This window comes from Setaria viridis, chromosome 6 (genome assembly GCF_005286985.2).
Source record: "Setaria viridis chromosome 6, Setaria_viridis_v4.0, whole genome shotgun sequence".
NCBI classification, from domain to species: Eukaryota; Viridiplantae; Streptophyta; class Magnoliopsida; order Poales; family Poaceae; genus Setaria; species Setaria viridis.
The window spans coordinates 27,202,890-27,222,109 of NC_048268.2; the positions used below are offsets into that span (position 1 = coordinate 27,202,890).

The following is a 19,220-nucleotide window of genomic DNA, read 5'->3' on the forward strand; positions in this document are numbered from 1 at the left end:
CAGTTGCCTATCAAGGATGATATTTCTGTTAGCCCTGTTGCTACTCATATGCAATAATAAAACCTGTTATTCCATACTGATTGATTTCAAACGTTGATTCCCATTCTGGGTACGACGCTCTGCATGCACTGGTAGCTGACATTTCACTACGGGAATAGTAAGTTTGCGAGTGCACCAGGCACTCGGCGAAGCCCCAAAAACACTTTGCTAAGTAGATATACTTTGCTAAGTGTTGTAGAGAATACACTCGGCATGTACAAACACTCGGCAAAGTACACTTATATTTCATGTATACTCCTTCAATAACGTGTTTTACTAACTTTTTTCCGATATACTTTGAAAAAACCTTGTCAAATTCACTCAACAATGCATATTTCATTTTTCAGCTAATATTATTCCATTATTTCATGCAGTTATAGCTCAAATTGAATTTATATCAATTAAAATTCTATAATTGCAGTTAATAAATATAAATTATCAAACGGATCCAAAAAACTCCCAAAATTTGACATGAACCAATCTATGTTGTCTATTGCCTATACAAAAAGTTTTGAAGTCAAACCCCAATTCAAGTGTCACTTGGACTCCAAATCTTACCGGATCCTTCCAACTTCTACGAATCTTCTCCGGAGATGCTTCGGTTTGTAAGCATCATACGTCACAAATTGTGCAAAACCTTCTCCATTTTTTACCACAGCCTCCACATATGATATCATGATATCTTGATAAATCTTGTGATTTTCAGACTTTGTTTGCTTTTTTTTAGAATTTTAAAACCATTCGGCCACACGTTTGTGGTCGTGGTTTCTGAACAAAATGTTCAAAATTTCTTTTCATTTCCTGGATGAGACCTCAATCCGGATTCAATAACATGAATATAATTTTTCCACTCATTTTATTCCATTATTTCAATCACTTGCAGTTAAAATTTGACTTAAATCAACAAATTTCTCTAAATGAAATGAATTCATTAAATATAGCAAACAGACCAAGAAATAGACCAACTTTTAACATGCAGTACCAAATGTCGTATGTGGGGAGTAGAAAAAGTGTGGAGGGCAAAGGAGAAAAAAAAGTTTTTTCTTTGCCGAGTGCCTCAAAAACACTTGGCAAACTAGTACTTTTGCCCAGTGTCGAGAGAAAACACTAGGAAAACTAATAGAGTGTCGATAATGGACACTCGGCAAAAGTTTTAACGGCCGGTACACCCCCTGACGGATGGCGCACGTGGCAGTATGGTGCTGGAGAGTTACTGAGTGTCAAATCTTTGCTGAGTGCTGTCTGAATGTTTGCCGAGTGTTTTCTCTGTGACACTCGGCAACTAGGATGTATGCCGAGTGTATACGCAGAGGCACTCGGCAAATGGTGCATTTGCTGAGTGCCCGACATAAGGCACTCGGCAAAGATTTAGCACTCAGCATATCTACTATTTCTGGTACTGCAGGCACCTAAGACAGTCCGCTCTTCGTGGTCCTTGGTGCACACGGGAATTGGGAAGGAAAGGAAGGATCAAGGGTAGAAGGGACTTTCCACATTAGCCTCTTCATGCTACATTAGCACAAGGATGAGCTTGACCTAGAAACAATAGTTAAGGGACTAAATTGACCGATCTAAAAGTTGAGGGACGAACTTGATCCTTGGCCAAAGTTGAGGGACCAAATTGCCGATTTTGCCATTTCCTTTAGAAAGCGGAGCGCCCAGCTGGCTCACAAGTTACTCCACCATTGCGGAGATCTTGTCAATATGATCGAAATGCATATGTAGAATGCTCAATTTGAAGTCTGAAAAAGAGAAGATCCATGCCCGTAGAAACCAGCTAGGCCTATTTGGTAAAGTGGTAAAGCTAGTTTTGTCAGCCTAATTCTATTAGGAGTTGTATTTTGACGCTAGATTTGTATATGTTTTGACTCCTGGTGGGGCATGACATCCCCATCCTATATTTATGTAGGGCCACGACTGATTGATACACCCCCAATCGAATAAAACATTATGCATTTACTTTTTTACTTGTAAACCCTAAATCCATTCTCCATCCTCCTTGCTATTCATCTACTGATTTATACAACAATAGATGACATCCTAAACTTGTTGATCGACCTACGGCACGCCAGCAGCATCCATGTCCTGACAGGGTATCTCCCAAGTGAGAGCTCGTAAACATAGCCATCCCCATTCATGAAATTGTGGTAGTTATCATCCTCGGATAACTGATTCCGATGAGGCCTGATAAAACCGGTTTGACTGGGTTTAGAAACCGGTTTGATCCCTTTTTCGCTGACTCACAACGATTTGCTCCGTTTGTTATCGGTACGCTTTAGTGCTTTTGTTGTGTGATTGGATTTTACATTAATAAGCACAAATGTTAACATGCCTATAAACCATTTAATTAATTTATTTGATCCTGCCAAGGTTTGGCCATATCCGCCTTTAATTTGGCCAGTCTGGCTCCATGCCCACCTTGATTCTTTTGCTGAAGGTGCAGATTGGAACAAAACGAAATGCTGGCGGCACATTCGTTCGTTGGAGGAAATGTCTCCACCATAGGTCTGCACCGGCCGTGCAATCACTGTAGGATCACCTCGTCCCGGCCACTCTGCAACAAAGGAGGTTGTTAAATCTTAACTAACATGAAAACTTAATCTAATCCACAGGATCACTTAGCCTAAACATGATCGCGTCATTTAATAATTAGAATAAATTGAGGAATGACCAGAGCCTTGAACCTCCATGAATCTGCCTCTGAAATTGGTGAAGATGTTGATGTAGAAGTAGCAGTGACGAATCTGACCACCAAATCAAGAGTAAAGACTCTCAATTTGATGATCTATGGCCTGAACGTGGGTATGAGCTTCTACCCCTTTCAGTGCCCTTAGCAGTCGGATTAGACCTATTCTTGTGGAAGAACAGATCCGGTTTGGGTGGCTAATCACGTAGTTAACTCGTTAACTCGCGATTAGGAGGCCCTATAATATTTATAGCAGTTAGAGCAACTCCAAGAGTACCCTAAAAAATTCTTCCCCAAAACTATGTATTGGGGGTTCTCCCAAAAAAATTTCCCCCAAAAACATATCAGTCCACAGCAGATCGCTAATAAATAGCCCCCAATATTTCAAACACAGGCCACGTCATCGTATTGGGCCCATCGGAAGGGACGCGCGGGCATGCGGGAATCAGGATTAGGGGAGGAACACCAACGCTAAAATATACGCGGTGGCAGGCTGTTTTTTAGCGTCGCTAAAAAATTGGAGAAGGTTTAGGTGGATTGTTGGAGTTCATTTTTTCTCTCTTTTTTTCCTAAAAAAGATATTGGGGGTAAGATTAGCAGCCTATTGGAGTAGCTCGGGTTGCAGTCGACTAAACCAACAAACTGAGATATTTAGGTGGTAATTATCTCGTGATTTATGTCTAATTAATCTTGGATTAAAACTTAATTAATATCCTATGATTAATCAGAGATCACATTCCAACATTCTCCCACTTGATCGAATGGTTAATCACTTATATTCGCATCACACTTATGTTCACACTCGGTACAACAGCAATACCAGACCAATGCGTCGTCAGTAGCATTTAATTCGCTATCGAGACCCATTACCCACAGTTCACTACAATACCTCGATAGAACGCTTAGACTTATCGGGAGTTAGAAAATTAATGATCTCTTTATGATTTGTTTCCATGAACCACATGTTACAAATCAATCCAGGAAGCAGCATCGAAACATTGTTTATTCCTTATTTCAGACTTACATCAACAAGATGCTCGCCAGCCATAATTTGATTAAGGTATTCAATAAGAAATATCACTGCATAACGCATAATATCTCAGTGCTCACTAATTATGCACTCATAATAACTTATTCGATCCTGGGCTTATATCTTTCACAAACGCTTTTACATAAATGTGATTAGCTAGATCGCTCATCTCGTTGTTACTCGAAGAGAGTAGTCAGTAATAACTTTTCTTTATGACAACATTAGCTTGGGAATTTAGCCTTTTAATTTATAAGACTTGTTTAATGACATGCCATAATATCTGCATTTATTGATAATAAAGTATATTTGGAGTATCTCAATGACATAACTCCTTTTGTAAGAGTGTTAATATGTACTTAACCATGGTTTTCTTAATGTTAACACAACTCACAACTTAATATCCAAACTTAACTAAACTTAAGGATTTCTTTAATGTAAGCATGTAAAACTTGGTGTTCTACGAATAATGCAAGATCTTCTTAATAACTTATTCCAGTGGTCCTTGCGGTCCCTGATTTAAACAATTACCAAGTATCCCAAATAAAAATACAATTTAGCGTACACTAAGTTGAACACACATAATGTTCAACAAAATTAGCAGAAGCATGAAGAAACTTATTTGCCCTTAATTGTTTGACTATACATGACAACATTCACGTCCATGCATAGGCTTGACCTATCTTAGTGATACTTTAATGTCCAAAATATAATAGGCTTCACCAAGACTTTATGTTGGATAAGATAATAAAAAATCTATCTTTATGTAGCATACCCTTTTGCTACTTGCTTATACACAATAATCCACCTTAATATCGATTTTTTCAATCAAATCATTTGAACTCGCCGTTCCTTTAATTTTGCTCCCACTTGTCCCTTGTATTTCATAACAAAAAACTTTACGCTATGAAAATGTCTAACACAAGTTACAATTATAGAACAATGTAATAATTTGTCTCACGAAGCTCTAAAATAAACGAGCTACAACATCATGACAAGTTTAAAAATATTGACTAAGATAGGAAAAAAGGTCTCACAATATTGGCTCCTTAGCTTTGATTTTGAGCCTAAATCTTAACTCTTTCGTCACTCCTATTGGGATCACCTTTAATTATGCAGACCCCTTACAGTCCAGTGTATTGGTCCCAATAGGAATTCCTACTAGATTGTATTAATGCTCATCTACCTCTCTAAGATCATAGAGATCTTCTACTTACAATCTCACAAAAAATAGAAATATTAGAAATTATAACAAATATAGGCTCTTATCCTTTTGTGACAGAATTGAGGCATTTAAAATTATCCCTCCTTCTTGTGAGCTCCCACTAATCTCTGCATCCTATAAGAATGCAGTCTGTCACGTTTCAATAAACTTAGTGAAACAATTAGAACAGTGGGGATGGTAGTCCCTCAAACTTAATTCGGGTATCCTACAATAGCTCATTAATTTAGACATTACTTATGTATTATTTAAATACCACTGATGATCTTCCTTTGCCAAAACTAGCCCACCGCAGCGATGGCCAGAGAATGATCTAGAGTAGCAAAGCTATGATCAGATTTTCACAAACAGCAATGGCCAGAAATATGAATATAGACTATACTTCAAAAGTCTCTAGTTCTATTGAACTAGTCCACCCAACAATGGCCAGAAATGAACAAGGACAACAAAAACCTGTGAACATGTACTCATTAATCATCGATAGCCAGAAATAATGAATAAATGCCACACTAACTTATTTGAGACCCTTGGTAATCATGGAGTATTTCTCCTATCACAATGGTATTTAGTGAGCATATCTCTCATTATATTAACCCATCTTTATGCTGATTTTCTATTTTAGCCTTTTGAATATTAAATTCATTCTCTTTATGGGCAAATAATAGCATAGGGAGAGAAATTATAGGTCCTTTATTATCTTAGCATATTTGCCTTTAATATATTCGGTGCACTGTACTTAATGGATGTTTAATGGATGGAGTATGTCTTTACTAATGAGACATTCTATTCTCCCCTTCGAATTGTGGTCTAAACGAAAGTGAACCACAAGTTCGACAAAGTCTCATCTTTTATTTATGCACACATCAACTAAGAGCATCATAAAAGAAAAACCACAAATGTTCAGAATTTCTTATCACAGAAACAAATATGATTCTTCCTTAATCTAAGATACATCATCAGCTTGAAGCTAAAGCTAATACTAGACTTAATACTAATGCGAAGCTCCAAAATCTTCAACTTCAATAATGTCTTGTAGACTTTGCTCCCCTATTTCTCCCTTTCTTTATGGTTCATCAGGACCTGAAGGAGAATTGAAATGTGCAAATGAACTTGAGTCAATCCACCATATAAATAGGAGCAAATAAACTTAAGGAAACTTATGGGACACTACCAGAAACAGAAAGTTTGCCGAGTGCCTGGGGCACTCGGCGAAGGCCCAAAAACACTCGGCGAAACATTTGCCGAGTGTAACACTCGGCAAACGGCACACGGCAAACTTTGAGTTAGCAAAGTTAACTTTGCCGAGTGTTTTATGTTGGACACTCGGTGAAGCTTTCGCCGAGTGATAAAAAACACTCGGCAAACATATTTTTCAAAAAAAATAAAAAAAAAACCAAAAACACCGGCCGCCACCACCACCGGCACCACTCCCGGCCACCACCATCGGCCTCCACCACCGCCGCCTCACCACAGCCGCCGCCCACCACGCCGCCTCGCCACTGTCGCCGCCCACCGGCCTCCACCACCGCCACAACTGCCACCCGCCACCACGCCATCTCGCCACGGCCGCCGCCCACCACGCCGCCTCGCCACGGCCGCCACATCCGTCGGGGAGAAGGGGAGGGGCGGGCCGCGCGTCGCCGAGGAGAAGGGGAGGGGGCGCCCGGCCACCCACCACCACCCGCCGAGGAGAAGGGGAGGGGGCCACCCGCCGCCACGCCACCTGTCGCCGAGTTGAAGGGGAGGGGGCGACCGGCCGCCACCGGATCCGGCCGCAAGGGGAGGGGATCTGGCCGGGAGGGGAGGAGCCGCTGCCGGATCTGGAGGGGAGAGGCGCCGGAGAGAAGGGGAGGGAGCGGCTGCCGGGGGAGGGAGGGCCGCCTCCCATCCTCACCCGGATCTGGCCCCCGCCGCTCGGATCTGTCCTGTCCGCCGGGGGAGGGAGGGCCACCCTCCCATCCTCGCCCGGATATGGCCCCCGCCGGGGGAGAAGGGGAGAGGGGAGGCGGTGTCCGGTAGGAGGGAAGGGGCGGCGGGAGGGGAGGAGGAGGGGGGACGGCGTGAGGGGAGGAGGAGGGGGGCGGCGTGAGGGGATCGGGCGCGGGGGGGGGGGGAGGGGGAGTTGTGGGCCGGCCGGGGGTGTCTTGAGGGGGTGGGGGGTGGTGAGAGGAGGCGGGCCCCGGCCGGTACGGGAAAAAAATAAAAGTCGAGTGTCCTATGTGGACACTCGGTAAAGGGTTTCTTTGCCGAGTGTCTACCCCAGGACACTCGGCAAAAAAAAATTTTAAAAAAAATTAAAAAATATCCAACAGTTTCAAAAAAATACCAAATTTTCACACGAAACAATATATGTTCTCTACGGACTATACAAAAAGTTTTGTAGTCAAACCAAACTCGACCGTCACTTCGACTCTAAATCTTATCGAATCCTTCTCAAAGTTACTATTCTTCTTCTGAGATGCTTCGGTTTGTAATCATCGTACATGATGAAATGTGCAAAACTTTCTCAATTTTTTTCCACAGCCTCCACGTATTATATCATCACATCATGACAAATCTCATGATTTTCAGACTTTGCTTGTTTTTTTTACAATTTAAAAATACTACTGCCACACATTCATGGTCGTGTTTCCTAAACAAGATGTTCGAAATTTCTTTTCATTTCATGGGTCAGGTCTCAAATTGGGCCAAATAACATGAATATCATTTTTCTACTCATTTTGTTCCATAATTTGAATCACTTGCAGTTCAATTTTGACTTATACCAAAAATTACCTTGAAATGCAATTAATTAAATAAATATAGCAAATAAATCTAAAAATATACCAAATTTTAACATAGAGTACCACATGTTGTATGTGGGGAGTAGAAAAAAATTCAAGGTGAAAAGAGGAAAAAAATCATTTTTTTGCCGAGTGTCAAAAAAACACTCGGCAAACCCCCCCTCTTTGCCGAGTGTTTTTTTTGACACTCAGCAAAGATGGGGTTTTGCCGAGTGTTTTTTATTTGACACTCGGCAAAGCCCTGATTTGCCAAGTGTTTTTTGTTTACCGAGTGTTTTCATCTTGGCACTCGACAAAAAGCTTGTTTGCCAAGTGTTCGAAAAAAAACACTCGGCAAAGAAAAAACACTCGGCAATTTTTAGCTTTCCCGTAGTGAGACATCTCAATTACTCTTCCTTTGAAGCCATGCCTTAAATCTGGGACATTGCTTTTGCATGTGATCGGGTGATTTGCAGAATTTGCAGATTACTTGAGCATATTCAACTTGATGAGCACACTTCTTATAATTCTCAGGTAGAGAAGCCATTATAAATTTCACAAGTTGGTCATTAGTGATAGACTTTCCAAGTGTTTTCAACTCAGCGGCCATGTCAATCATGCTCACAATATGTATGCTCAATGCACCTTGACCATCATAACATGAGGTTGATAACTTTGTGATGAGGAAATTAGCTAACTCATCTTTATACCTTCCCTCAATTGAGTTTAGAAACTCTTTAACACTTAGTTCCCTGGCATCTTCCTTAATAGGAAATGCTCCCCTTAAGGCATTTATGATCGAATGCCTAACGATCATTTTTGCCAACTCATCAGATCTCTCCCAATTCTCTGAGTTGGAGTTGTATTCCCTTATTTTCTCATCATAACCCTCAGTTCCAAAAATGGGAGCAACATGCTTGTCCTCACGAAATGCATAATCAAGGTCAAGAACCTTGAGAATGGCAAGCACCTCCTTATTCAAACTAGGGAAATTGGTGCCATCATAATGCTCAATGGTGCTCAGCAAATTTGCATAATTCACTGAAAATTATATAAAACAACATGTCTCAGTAATCATAGACAACAAAGATGCACATAAAAGCACGATAATAACCTTATGATGGTTCGATTAAAATCATGCAATAAATTTCAATTTGCATCACCGATGGGCAGAAAACAAACAAAATTTACCATTAACTCATAATTAAAACAACGTTGGTTAGAATTAATTATAGGTGTAATCTAATCAAACTTCTCAGATATTCCATTCAATTAGAGAGCATCATAATTGTACTTGGTGGAAAAACATAATTTTCAGTGCAATTACAGAACTTAAACAGTAATTAACATAATAAAACAACTCATGGGAATTAAATAAACCTAAATAATAAATTAAATAATGCAAACTAATGTAATATTTCATCTTGAAACATAAATAAACTTATTATGAAAGTTGAGATTACACTTATTTTATAATGAAAGGAAAACATCAAACATTAAGAAATTAAACTCAAAATTAAGCTTAATGAAATCATGTCAACACAATGCAAAGTATTAAAGAGATAAATTGCACTGTAAACTAAAAGGCTCATAAAACTTATATTTGAACTTATGAAACAGCGCAAAAATCATAAATTGCACTGGAAATGATAATGTGGCTCATAAATCTTATAGCCAAAACTCAATTATGACTTTATTGAAAATTTCCCAAATTTATTCTTAATGTGCCTTTAAAAATTTGCCAAAAATTATGAGAACTTTTTCATAATGAGAAATATCCACCATTATTTAGCAATAAACTTATTTGCATATGTAAACAATAGATAACTCAAAATTTATGAATAATCATTAAATGACTTAATGCTCAAATGAATAAAACTTACGGTGATTGAATAAACAGAAAAACATAAATCATAAAGGCAAAATTATGAACGGGTCCAAAACCTCAAAAGAAGCCCAAAAACTAAATTGGCCCGCTGCAATCCATTATGCGCGCGGCGCAGATTTTCGCGTGGCCTCGTTCCCCTTTGGCCTAGCTCAACGGCTCGACTCAACTCGGCCTGCTGTTGTTGCGGCTCGGCTCGGCTCGGCCCGTCATCATCTCACTTGGGCCCGTGAGGGTCAGCCAGGTAACAGCCCTGCAACGCAGCCCAAATAATGGCCCAACAGCGTAGCTCGGCAGTGGCCCAGTCCATGCATGTGGCCCGGCTCCAATAGTGTCAACCGCGGGAGGCATCATGGCCATCGATCTGAGAATGGATGGACGACGCGATTTGAGTCTGGCATGAAACGCCTTAAACCCTAACCGCCGCTGTCAGTCTCTCCACTCTCTTATCCCCTTCTCGTTTGTCTCCCTAGACCCTGAGCTGCACCTCCGGCCGCCACCCGCACGCCGCCCTTGCTGAGCTCCGCTGCGGGCCCTTTCGCCGGTGCCGGCGTGCGACATAGTCGCGCGCGGCTTCGTCGAGGGGCTCCGCTGCGAGCATCATGGCGGGGCCGGGCGCACCTTAGGTGCAGCGGTCGTTCCGGCTCGACATCGACGGCGACGGAGAGTCAAACTGATGACTCGCCGTGCTGGGTCACGTCAGGGTCCGCTTGCAGAATGAGCTCAAGCGGCAGGCGCTAGGAACGGCAGCTGAGGGGGCGTTGGTCTGGCTGCTGCGGGTTGCTCAACGGCGATTCAAGCCTCGAGCGACCCTTGATGATGCAGCCGGTCGGGAAGGTGACCGTCATCCACGCACGGCGGCCTCATGCCACGCGCGGCTGGCAACCATGTAGGCTAAGGTTCTTGATTTTGGGGATTCTCATGGGATTTGGGAATTTGCTAATAGGATTCGAAATTCGCCTTTTCCCCTCCTAAAATGCTGCTCGTGACTTATTCTGATGGGATTTACCAGTAGTTGATCTAATTTGGCGGAATTTTGACAATATTTGTGCAAACAGTGAACCATAGAGCCCTAAGATCCCTAATGCTCAATTTAATCACGAAGATTACCTTAATTATGGATCGGTTGTGCGAATCTCATGCACTAATTGATCATGCTTTAGGTCTAATCCGTCACTTGGATATAACCAGATTAGAAAAAAATTAATCATGTTAATGCTGAAACTTATTTAAGGGTTGCCCGTCTAATCTAGACTCTAATTCGGTAACTTAAACATGACAAACCGATCTAGATTAGAGATAATGGCACATCGAATTGAGCTTAAAACTAATCTGGATTGCAAATCTTAGGAAATCATGCATGGAAAACAATTTGAGTTGCACGAGTTCACTTTAATTGCACATAAAACTATTCTGCCGTGGTACTGTTTGCTCATATAAACTCACTTGAACATGCGGCAGGACTAATTTGCACATTGACCGATGTAAAACTAACCTGAGAAACCCTAATTCTCACTTAATCATGCATGAAACAAATCTGCAGAACACTAGTAGCACTTGAACTTGCACGATTCGACTGATACACCACTAATTAGAGGCATGAAAACTAATTTGCTCTGGGATGAGGACCAGGATAGGCTAATAATGGCTCTAATACCAACTGTTAAATCTTAACTAACATGAAAACTTAATCTAATCCACAGGATCACTTAGCCTAAACGTGATCACGTCATCTAATAATTAGAATAAATTGAGGAAGAATTACCTGAGCCTTGAACCTCCATGGATCTGCCTCTGAAATTGGTGAAGATGTTGATGTAGAAGTAGCAGCGAAGAATATGACCACCAAATCAAGAGTAAAGACTCTCAATTTGATGACATGTGGTCTGAACGTGGGTACGAGCTTCTACCCCTTTCAGTGCCCTTAGCAGTCAGATTAGATCTGTTCTTGTGGAAGTCTGTTCTTGTGGAAGAACAGATCCGGTTTGGGTGGCTAATCACGTTGTTAACTCGTTAACTCGCGATTAGGAGGCCCTCGCACTGCGGGGTAGGGCCGTATCTTCTCCACGAAGTTTGGGTTGTAGCCGACTAATATAGCAACAAACTGAGATATTTTAGGTGGTAATTATCTCGTGATTTATCTCTAATTAATCTCGGATTAAAACTTAATTAATATCCTATGATTAATCAGAGATCATTCTTCCATCGCAATAGGTCTGGCCCAGAGAGAGAAGAGGTAACTCACGCCGTCACCCAAGTCCACTCTTAGTCATAAATGTATAAAAGAAAGTCCACATGAGTATACATCAGGGACAGGTGTTGATAAGGTCACGGACGCAAGTGTGGCGGTGGTGCACCATCCATCGCTGCCAGTGATGGGGCCGTTACTGGTAGTGACAACGAGATTTACACGATGTATGAACAATTAAGCTGAGTCATCACCGTGGGTCAGAAATCAAACCTGTCACCGATCGATCATTGATTCATGGGTCATCCCTGCAGTATATATGTGTGTGCCACGTAACTTGCTGAACGTTGAAAAAATCCTTACCTGGCAAAATATATTTCATATCACATTTCCACTTAGGGACCGGCATGCTGATCTCAGCTATATATGTCAGTGCTGATGTTGACACTAGAAAAGCATCCAACAAAAGCAGAGGGCCAGCATCGTCAGTGCCGGTGGTTAAAACATCACCGCCCTAGTGATGGGGCCGTTACTGATGGTGACCACAACATAACATGATGTAATAGTTAGCTGAGTCATTTGTGAGGACCAGAAACCACATTTCACTTCGCACGCCATATAACATTTCCACATTTGAATAGCAAATAGATTTTTTGCCTGGCTGGAGTTTTTGTCCGGCATATTATCTGTAACACTCGTGTGAAATTTACTTACGGTCTAGCTCCTCACGTAGAACGGACCCTCATACACAAAGCACATCTCTTATACTTTCGTTCACACTTTGTGTCAAAGGGTTAACGTCGAGGTGCTATGTTTGGAGCGATAAAGGTGATAAGCTAGACCCTCTAAATTTTCAAGTGTTATTACTAAACCAACCAACTACAACTACAATTTGACCACATGGAACAACAACTTCCAATACTACGGCATACCGGGTTAGGATATTACAGCATGGAGTAACTAGTGGTTGGATTTGGAGGAGAAATTCACTTGGAAATTTGATGTTTAGTCCCCTTCTCTTGTTTGATTTTTGTAAAAACAATTAGAGTGGGAGCATAAGAGAAAAATTCATATTCTTTGTTTAGTGTGGGGATTTGCAGGTGAGAAATTTACAAGTTATGATATATCCATCTTCCACTTAAAGAATAATTCACACCCCAATTACCACCGCTCCCCTTGGAAAGGATTGTGGGAGTTATTTGGCCTGCTAAGCTCACATTTTCCATCCCTCGAAAACTTCCATATTCGTGCCAAACAAATACTAGATTTCTAACCTTTTCTATGAAAACTCTCAATGCCTTAGCTTGCATCAATTACCTCCAACCAAATGTAGATAGGTGAGCAAAGGCGGCAATCGGTATTGTCCGTGCTAGCACGCTTATCTGGATGGCATAATAGTCTATACAAGGTAGGATATGGAGACAAAAAGAAGTTAAAACTTGCTATAATAATTTATTTATGAGATTCTAAACAAGCACCCATCACGGACCCAAGTGTGGCGGTGGTGCTCCAACAATCACTGCCAGTGATAGGGCCGTTACTGGTGGTGACAACAAGACAACACGATGTAGCAATTAAGCTGAGTCATCAGTGAGGTTCAGAATGAAATCAAACCTGTCACCAATCATGGGTCATCCCCTGCTGTATATATGTGTGCCACGTCGCTAAACATTGAAAAAAATCTTTACTTTTGCTAAACACTGAAGCTGGACCGTAAGTAGATTTTGGCCATGTCCGCTTTTTCCTCTTAGGGACCGGTATGCTGGTCTTAGCTATTTGTCAGTGCTGGTGGTGTTACACTAGAAAAGCATGCAACAAATGCAGAGGTCCAGCACGGTCAGTGCCGGTGGTGCACATCACTGCTAGTGATGGGGCCGCTACTGATGGTGACAACAAGCAGTGGAGGAGGCCGAATTAAATCTTAGGTGGCTTGCTTCTTCCTCCTCCATCTCCACCTCTTCTTCCTCCTTTTCTTCTTATTTTCCCACTCTTCTCCTCATCTTCCTCCTTTGGCTCTAATGGAGCTCTTGAGTATGTAGTAGAGGTCTAGAGCCCCATAGCCTTCCCTATCCGCCCCTGACAACAAGATAACATGATGTACGCAATAATTAAGCTGATTAATTATTTTGTTATCACTAATGGGCTGTATGTGTGCCACGAGTAACTCGCTAAACATGAGATGAAAAATCTTACCTTGCTAAACAGCTTTCACTTAGCACACCATATAGTATTTCAACATTTGATTAGAAAATTTTTTTCGAAAACGTACTAGCAATTATTGCTGACGTTGTATCCTTTCTTTTTTATAACAGGAGTTTTACTACTGGTGTGCTAGGTGTATGAGCTGCAGGTTGATTCCCGGATACCATCTGTAACACTGCACGTTCAAAAAATCTACTTACCATCTAGCTTCTCACTTGGAACGAATCTCGTACACATAGCACTACTCTTACACATTTGCTCTTGATTCATGTAAAAGGGTTAACTAGAAGGTGTTGTGTTCATCAGAGCGACAAAGGTTATAAGTTAGGTCCTCGTCACTCCCCTAAACTTCCAAGTTTTGGGTGAGATAATAGTGTATACAAGATAGGATATGAAGAAAAAAGTTATAACATGTTATAATTTATTTTTGAGATCCCAAACAAGCACCCATCCTCCTTTTACATTTGTTTCCATGAGCTGGACATCAGTGACGGGTGTTATTAAGTTCATGAATGTAGATATTACCTCCATTCCAAATTATAGGTCGTTTTGACTTTTTTAATTTATAGATTTTGTTATGCACTTAGGGTGCATTTGTTAGAGCTTTCAGAGCTGTTTCTCTGCTGAATCCAACAGGAGCTCTGCTAAACAGTTCTTCAGAGATAAGTAATTCTCTGCTGATTCTGAGAAGTGATTCTCTGAAATGAACTAAGAGACTGGGAGCTGAAAAAAGTAGTTTCTCCTAATTCTGTGGAGTGATTCTCCATCCGCCTGATTTTAAGTATTTATGCTAGAGAATCACTTTTAGCCACGTAATCACTTCTCTCAGAGAATCAGCTCCCACAGAGAATCAGAAACAAATGTAGCTTTACCAAACAGGCATTTAGATAGACCCTATGTCTAGATGCATAATAATATCTATGAATCTAGAAAATCCAAAAGGAACTATAATTTGAGACAGAGGGAGTACGTTGTTAATTCAAATATATAAAATATTGGGTCCACAAGTTGGACCCTAGTGATAAGCATTTTCCTTCCAAAACCACTGGTCGCTATCTCAGACACAACTAGGCACCGATTGTTCTGGTTCCAGCACTGTCAGCCGGTGATATTACCATCAGTCCATCACTGCCCGTGACACTACACGAGCATGAAACGCAAGCGGATCGGAGAGGGCTCAGCACCAGGTAGTTAACCATCACTGCCGGTGACGTGGGGCCATTACTGATGGTTGACAACGAAATAACCCGCTATAATAATTATATAAGCTGACTCATCAGTGACGTAAATGCCAAACTCGTAAGCAATCATGCGTCATCAACCATCTTCTTTTCTTACGTAGTGCCTTCGTAACATATTTCACTTAGCACAGATGTCTATATGTGTATGTGTGTATAAAAGCTAAAACGACTGTTGGGACGCTTTCACAGACTGCCGATGTACTCTATCCTTTCCATTAAAGGATCCTTATATGTCTATAACATATTATATAAAACGGAAAGCTCTATAAATAGCCATGGCAGCTACCAAGCCTTGCCATATTCACAAACAAACATGTCGTGTGCCAAGGAAGAGGTGAGCACCCAGGACTTGCACCAAGGTTACATGGAGATATGGCACCACGGCCTTTTCCACGTCAAATCCTCGGCGCTCCTATGCGCGGTTGGGCTGGGCATCCCTAGCGCCATCCACCGGCGCGGTGGTGCGGCGACAATCTCGGACATCGTCACCGACACCGGCGTCCAGCCATCCAAGCTCTCCTACCTCCGACGGCTCATGCGCATGCTCACCTTCTGTGGCATCTTCGCCGCCGATCAACCTAATAATGAGGATGAGGCCATCTACAAGCTCACTCCTGTGTCCCAGATCCTAGTTGAAGACAGGGCTTCTTCTTCCACTCCGTACGACATGTCGCCGTTGCTCCGTGTCATCGTGCGCCCTAGCACGGCAGTCTCCACGTTCTTCAGCTTGGAGGCGTGGTTCCGGGATGCCGGCGACAGGACGCTCTTCGAGGTGGCACACGGTGTTCATCCATGGACCTTGACAAGGAACGACCCCGACTACAACAAGGCCGTGAACGAGTCGATGGTGATGGACAGCAGCGTCCTCATGGATATCATGCTAAAGGAGGTCGGCGGCACGGATATCTTCCGCGGGCTCACGTCGCTGGTCGATGTCGGCGGGGGCCTTGGCGTAGCCGCCATGGCTATCGCTAGGGCCTTTCCGCACATCAAGTGCACTGTGCTAGACCTCGAACAAGTGATCAGCCAAGCACCTTCTTCTGATGGCACGGTGGAGTTCATCACTGGTGACATGTTTGAGTATATTCCACCTGCAGATGCTGTTTTCCTAAAGGTAAGTAGCTGGCTATATCAGTTTTAACGATATCAGTGCAAGTAGTGGTCTTAATTAACACATGTAGTACATGCTCCGTTATCCTTATATATGGGCATACTAATGTGGATGCTGTCAACATGCTGTGTTTCAGTTAATTTTCGATTGTTGGGATGATGACGACAGTGTTAAGATACTTCGACAGTGCAAGAGGGCGATTCCCGCAAGAGATGCCGGAGGAAAAGTGATAATTGTGAATTGTGTGCTCGGATATGGGGCACAGAACAGTGTTGCCATGGAGACGCAGGTATTGTTTGATGTGTACATGATGCGGTATGGTGGGGCTCAGCGAGAAGAGCACGAATGGAAAAAGATCTTCTTAGAAGCTGGATTCAGTGATTACAAGATTACACCGATATTTGGTTTTCAATCCATCATTGAGGTTTTTCCATGATGAAGCTCTGGATTATCTAAATAATTATAAGCCAATAAAAGATGAATAATGAATTATGTGCAAGATTGGTGACTATACCATGGTCATGGATGATTTGTTTTGCATTACGGATGGAGTTCCATAAGATGCCAATACTACAAAACGAAACTAAATTGGCAGATATATTATGATATGATTCCAAGTAGTTTTAGTCCAGGCTCCAATTACGTCACGGTATATGAAACTGGCTTATCCCCATGTTATATTCTTTATTTATAGTTTACCAAGGGGAGGCTTTTACGGTGATTGTACCATCAGAAATAAAATTGAGACCTTGGACTAAATATGCATTGTTTCTTTGTGTCTATTTTCTGGATGCTTCATTGTCGTCGATATTTTTTTTCAGGTTTATAACAGACGCAACCTATTATATATATGTATACTTCTATATCTATCTTTCACTACTAGAGAACCCACCTTCCATCCAACATTTTTTGTCACGGTTGATTTTGGACCCAGGACTAAAGGGCCTTTAATCCCAGGTCTAAATTTTGTAGACTGTCGGAGCCATTTTAATCCCGGTTGGTAGTTCCAACTGGGATAAAAGTGGAGCTTTTAATTCCAGTTAGAGCCACCAGCCGGGATAAAATGAATTAGTCCCGATTGGTGGCTCCAACTGCAACTAAAATGACCCTTTTTAGTTCCCGATGGAGCCACCAACCAGGATAAAATGATTAGTCCCAGTTGGTAGCTCCAACCCGGACTAGTCCCGGTTGAAGCCACCAATTGGGATTTATCTCAGCTCTCCGACTCCTCTCTCTCCCTCTTATCTAATCCTCGCTCCACCCTTATCTCCTAGCGACCCGGCCTTCTCCTCTCCCTCCCTTCCTCCCCGCCTCCTCCTCTCCCTCCGCTCCCTCCCTCCCCGCCTCCTCGGCCTCCACCTCCTAGCTCGGCGAGGGCGGCACAACGCAGCGTGGGCGAGGAAGGGAGGGAGCAGAGGGAGGGCGGGCGGTGCAGGCGGGCGGGCGGGCAAGGGCGTTACGGCGCGGGCGGAGCGGCGCCGCCGCGGTGCCGATGGGCGAGGGCCCGACGCGGAGCGGGCCCGGAGCTAGCGGAGTGGGCACTTTTTGTTTTATTTTTTTGGAACTTTTTTGTTTTATTACCAATCGGGACTGAAGAGGGGGACCTTTTGTCCCGAATGATTAGTCCTAGTTGGTTTTTTAGTATCTATGAGCCTATCCAACTGGGACTAAAGGTGAGTTTTCCAGTAGTGTTTGATTCTTTTCATATCCTTATATATATACTATTCATACATTTTGAAGAAATTCTCATGTAAATTAGAGATAAGTAAAAAAAGATGACCATCTAGTTGCAATGGTTAGGATCAAAAGTTCGAACCTCTTGGCTTGTTACTATCAAAACTATAAAACCAGAGACTAACATCCTCAAGGCTTCAAACCGGTCAAAAATACCCACCAAACACTAGTAGAGAAACCAGCATTAGTCTCGGTTAGGAAAGCTCATAGATCTTGATTTTCCTAACGGGATTAGTCTCGGGTCTAACCAATCGGGACTGAAGGATTTTGCGCTAAAAAATATTAGAAATTCTCGAGAGGCTCCCCCACACGTAATTTTTCACGCAAAATATGCATGCATGGTGCGTGAAATTCGAACCCACGACCTCAAGCGTCACGCGTAGCTTCCTTACCATCTCACCTACACAGCACATCTGATTGAGTAGGAGATGCAATCCTTTTCTGGTAACTTGTGGGGGACCCTTTAGTCCCGGTTGGTTGGTATTACCAACCGGGACTAAAGCCCTCTCTGAGTTTGTAACACCAACCGGGACTAAAGGAGGATCACCTTTAGTTCTAGTTGGTTGGTGTTACTAACTAGGACTAAAGCCTCTTTAGTCCCGAGTCCAAAAACAACCGAGATTTTTGTTGAGGATGGAAGGTCGTTTTTCTACGAGTGAATCCACCACAGTTTTGATGTGGAAAAGCATCATTGGTGCGGTGGTGGATTACTAGGTTCCAAATCCTGCTGCATATACCTATCTGAATGTTTGCAAAGTTTTATGGTTGTATGCATCCTTTCTTAGACTAAAAGGGTTAGTATGATGTGCCGTATATATGTCGTGGTTTAACATGTTTTAAACGTTTAGGTTGACATGGCAATCAATCGCCAAATCACGAAAATTAAAAGTTATAAAAGGCTCATATGCCCGTCCCTATTTTGCATCCTCTCTCTTCTCTCTATTCTCCCTTTCTACGGCAGCCGTGCTCTATATCCATTTCTTAAGTGAACCACCTGTATTGATATATTTGTTTCTTAACAATGCCTTCTTGCTTCTTTTCATGCTTACCCTTTTACTCTTTCGGTCGGTGTTACAGTGCCACATGCTGAAGTGACACTATGTTAAAACACGGCATAGCCGCA

At 42.3% G+C, this 19,220-nt stretch overlaps 2 protein-coding genes across 2 annotated transcripts; one reads left to right on the forward strand and one right to left on the reverse strand.

The window, feature by feature from the left end:
- Positions 1 to 5,809: 5,809 nt before the first annotated feature.
- LOC117860291 (uncharacterized) lies at positions 5,810 to 11,763 on the reverse strand. Its single transcript, XM_034743559.2, has 3 exons — positions 11,387 to 11,763; positions 8,447 to 8,777; positions 5,810 to 6,054 (listed from the first exon to the last, which is right to left on the reverse strand). The coding sequence occupies exons 1-3, from the start codon at positions 11,403 to 11,405 to the stop codon at positions 6,048 to 6,050; spliced, it is 357 nt and encodes a 118-aa protein (XP_034599450.1). The 5' UTR covers positions 11,406 to 11,763; the 3' UTR covers positions 5,810 to 6,047.
- Positions 11,764 to 15,532: 3,769 nt separating this feature from the next.
- On the forward strand, positions 15,533 to 17,122 carry LOC117859764 (acetylserotonin O-methyltransferase 2). The gene is made up of 2 exons (XM_034742946.2): positions 15,533 to 16,366; positions 16,500 to 17,122. Exons 1-2 carry the CDS (start codon positions 15,566 to 15,568, stop codon positions 16,797 to 16,799), a joined length of 1,101 nt encoding a protein of 366 aa, XP_034598837.1. The 5' UTR covers positions 15,533 to 15,565; the 3' UTR covers positions 16,800 to 17,122.
- The last annotated feature ends 2,098 nt before the right edge of the window (positions 17,123 to 19,220 follow it).

Bases quoted from the DNA above. Each gene is read 5' to 3' on its own strand.
- LOC117859764 (XM_034742946.2), top strand. From the start codon at position 15,566: ATGTCGTGTGCCAAGGAAGAGGTGAGCACCCAGGACTTGCACCAAGGT. The intron at 16,367-16,499 runs GTAAGTAGCTGG...GCTGTGTTTCAG, and splicing joins CAGATGCTGTTTTCCTAAAG to TTAATTTTCGATTGTTGGGA.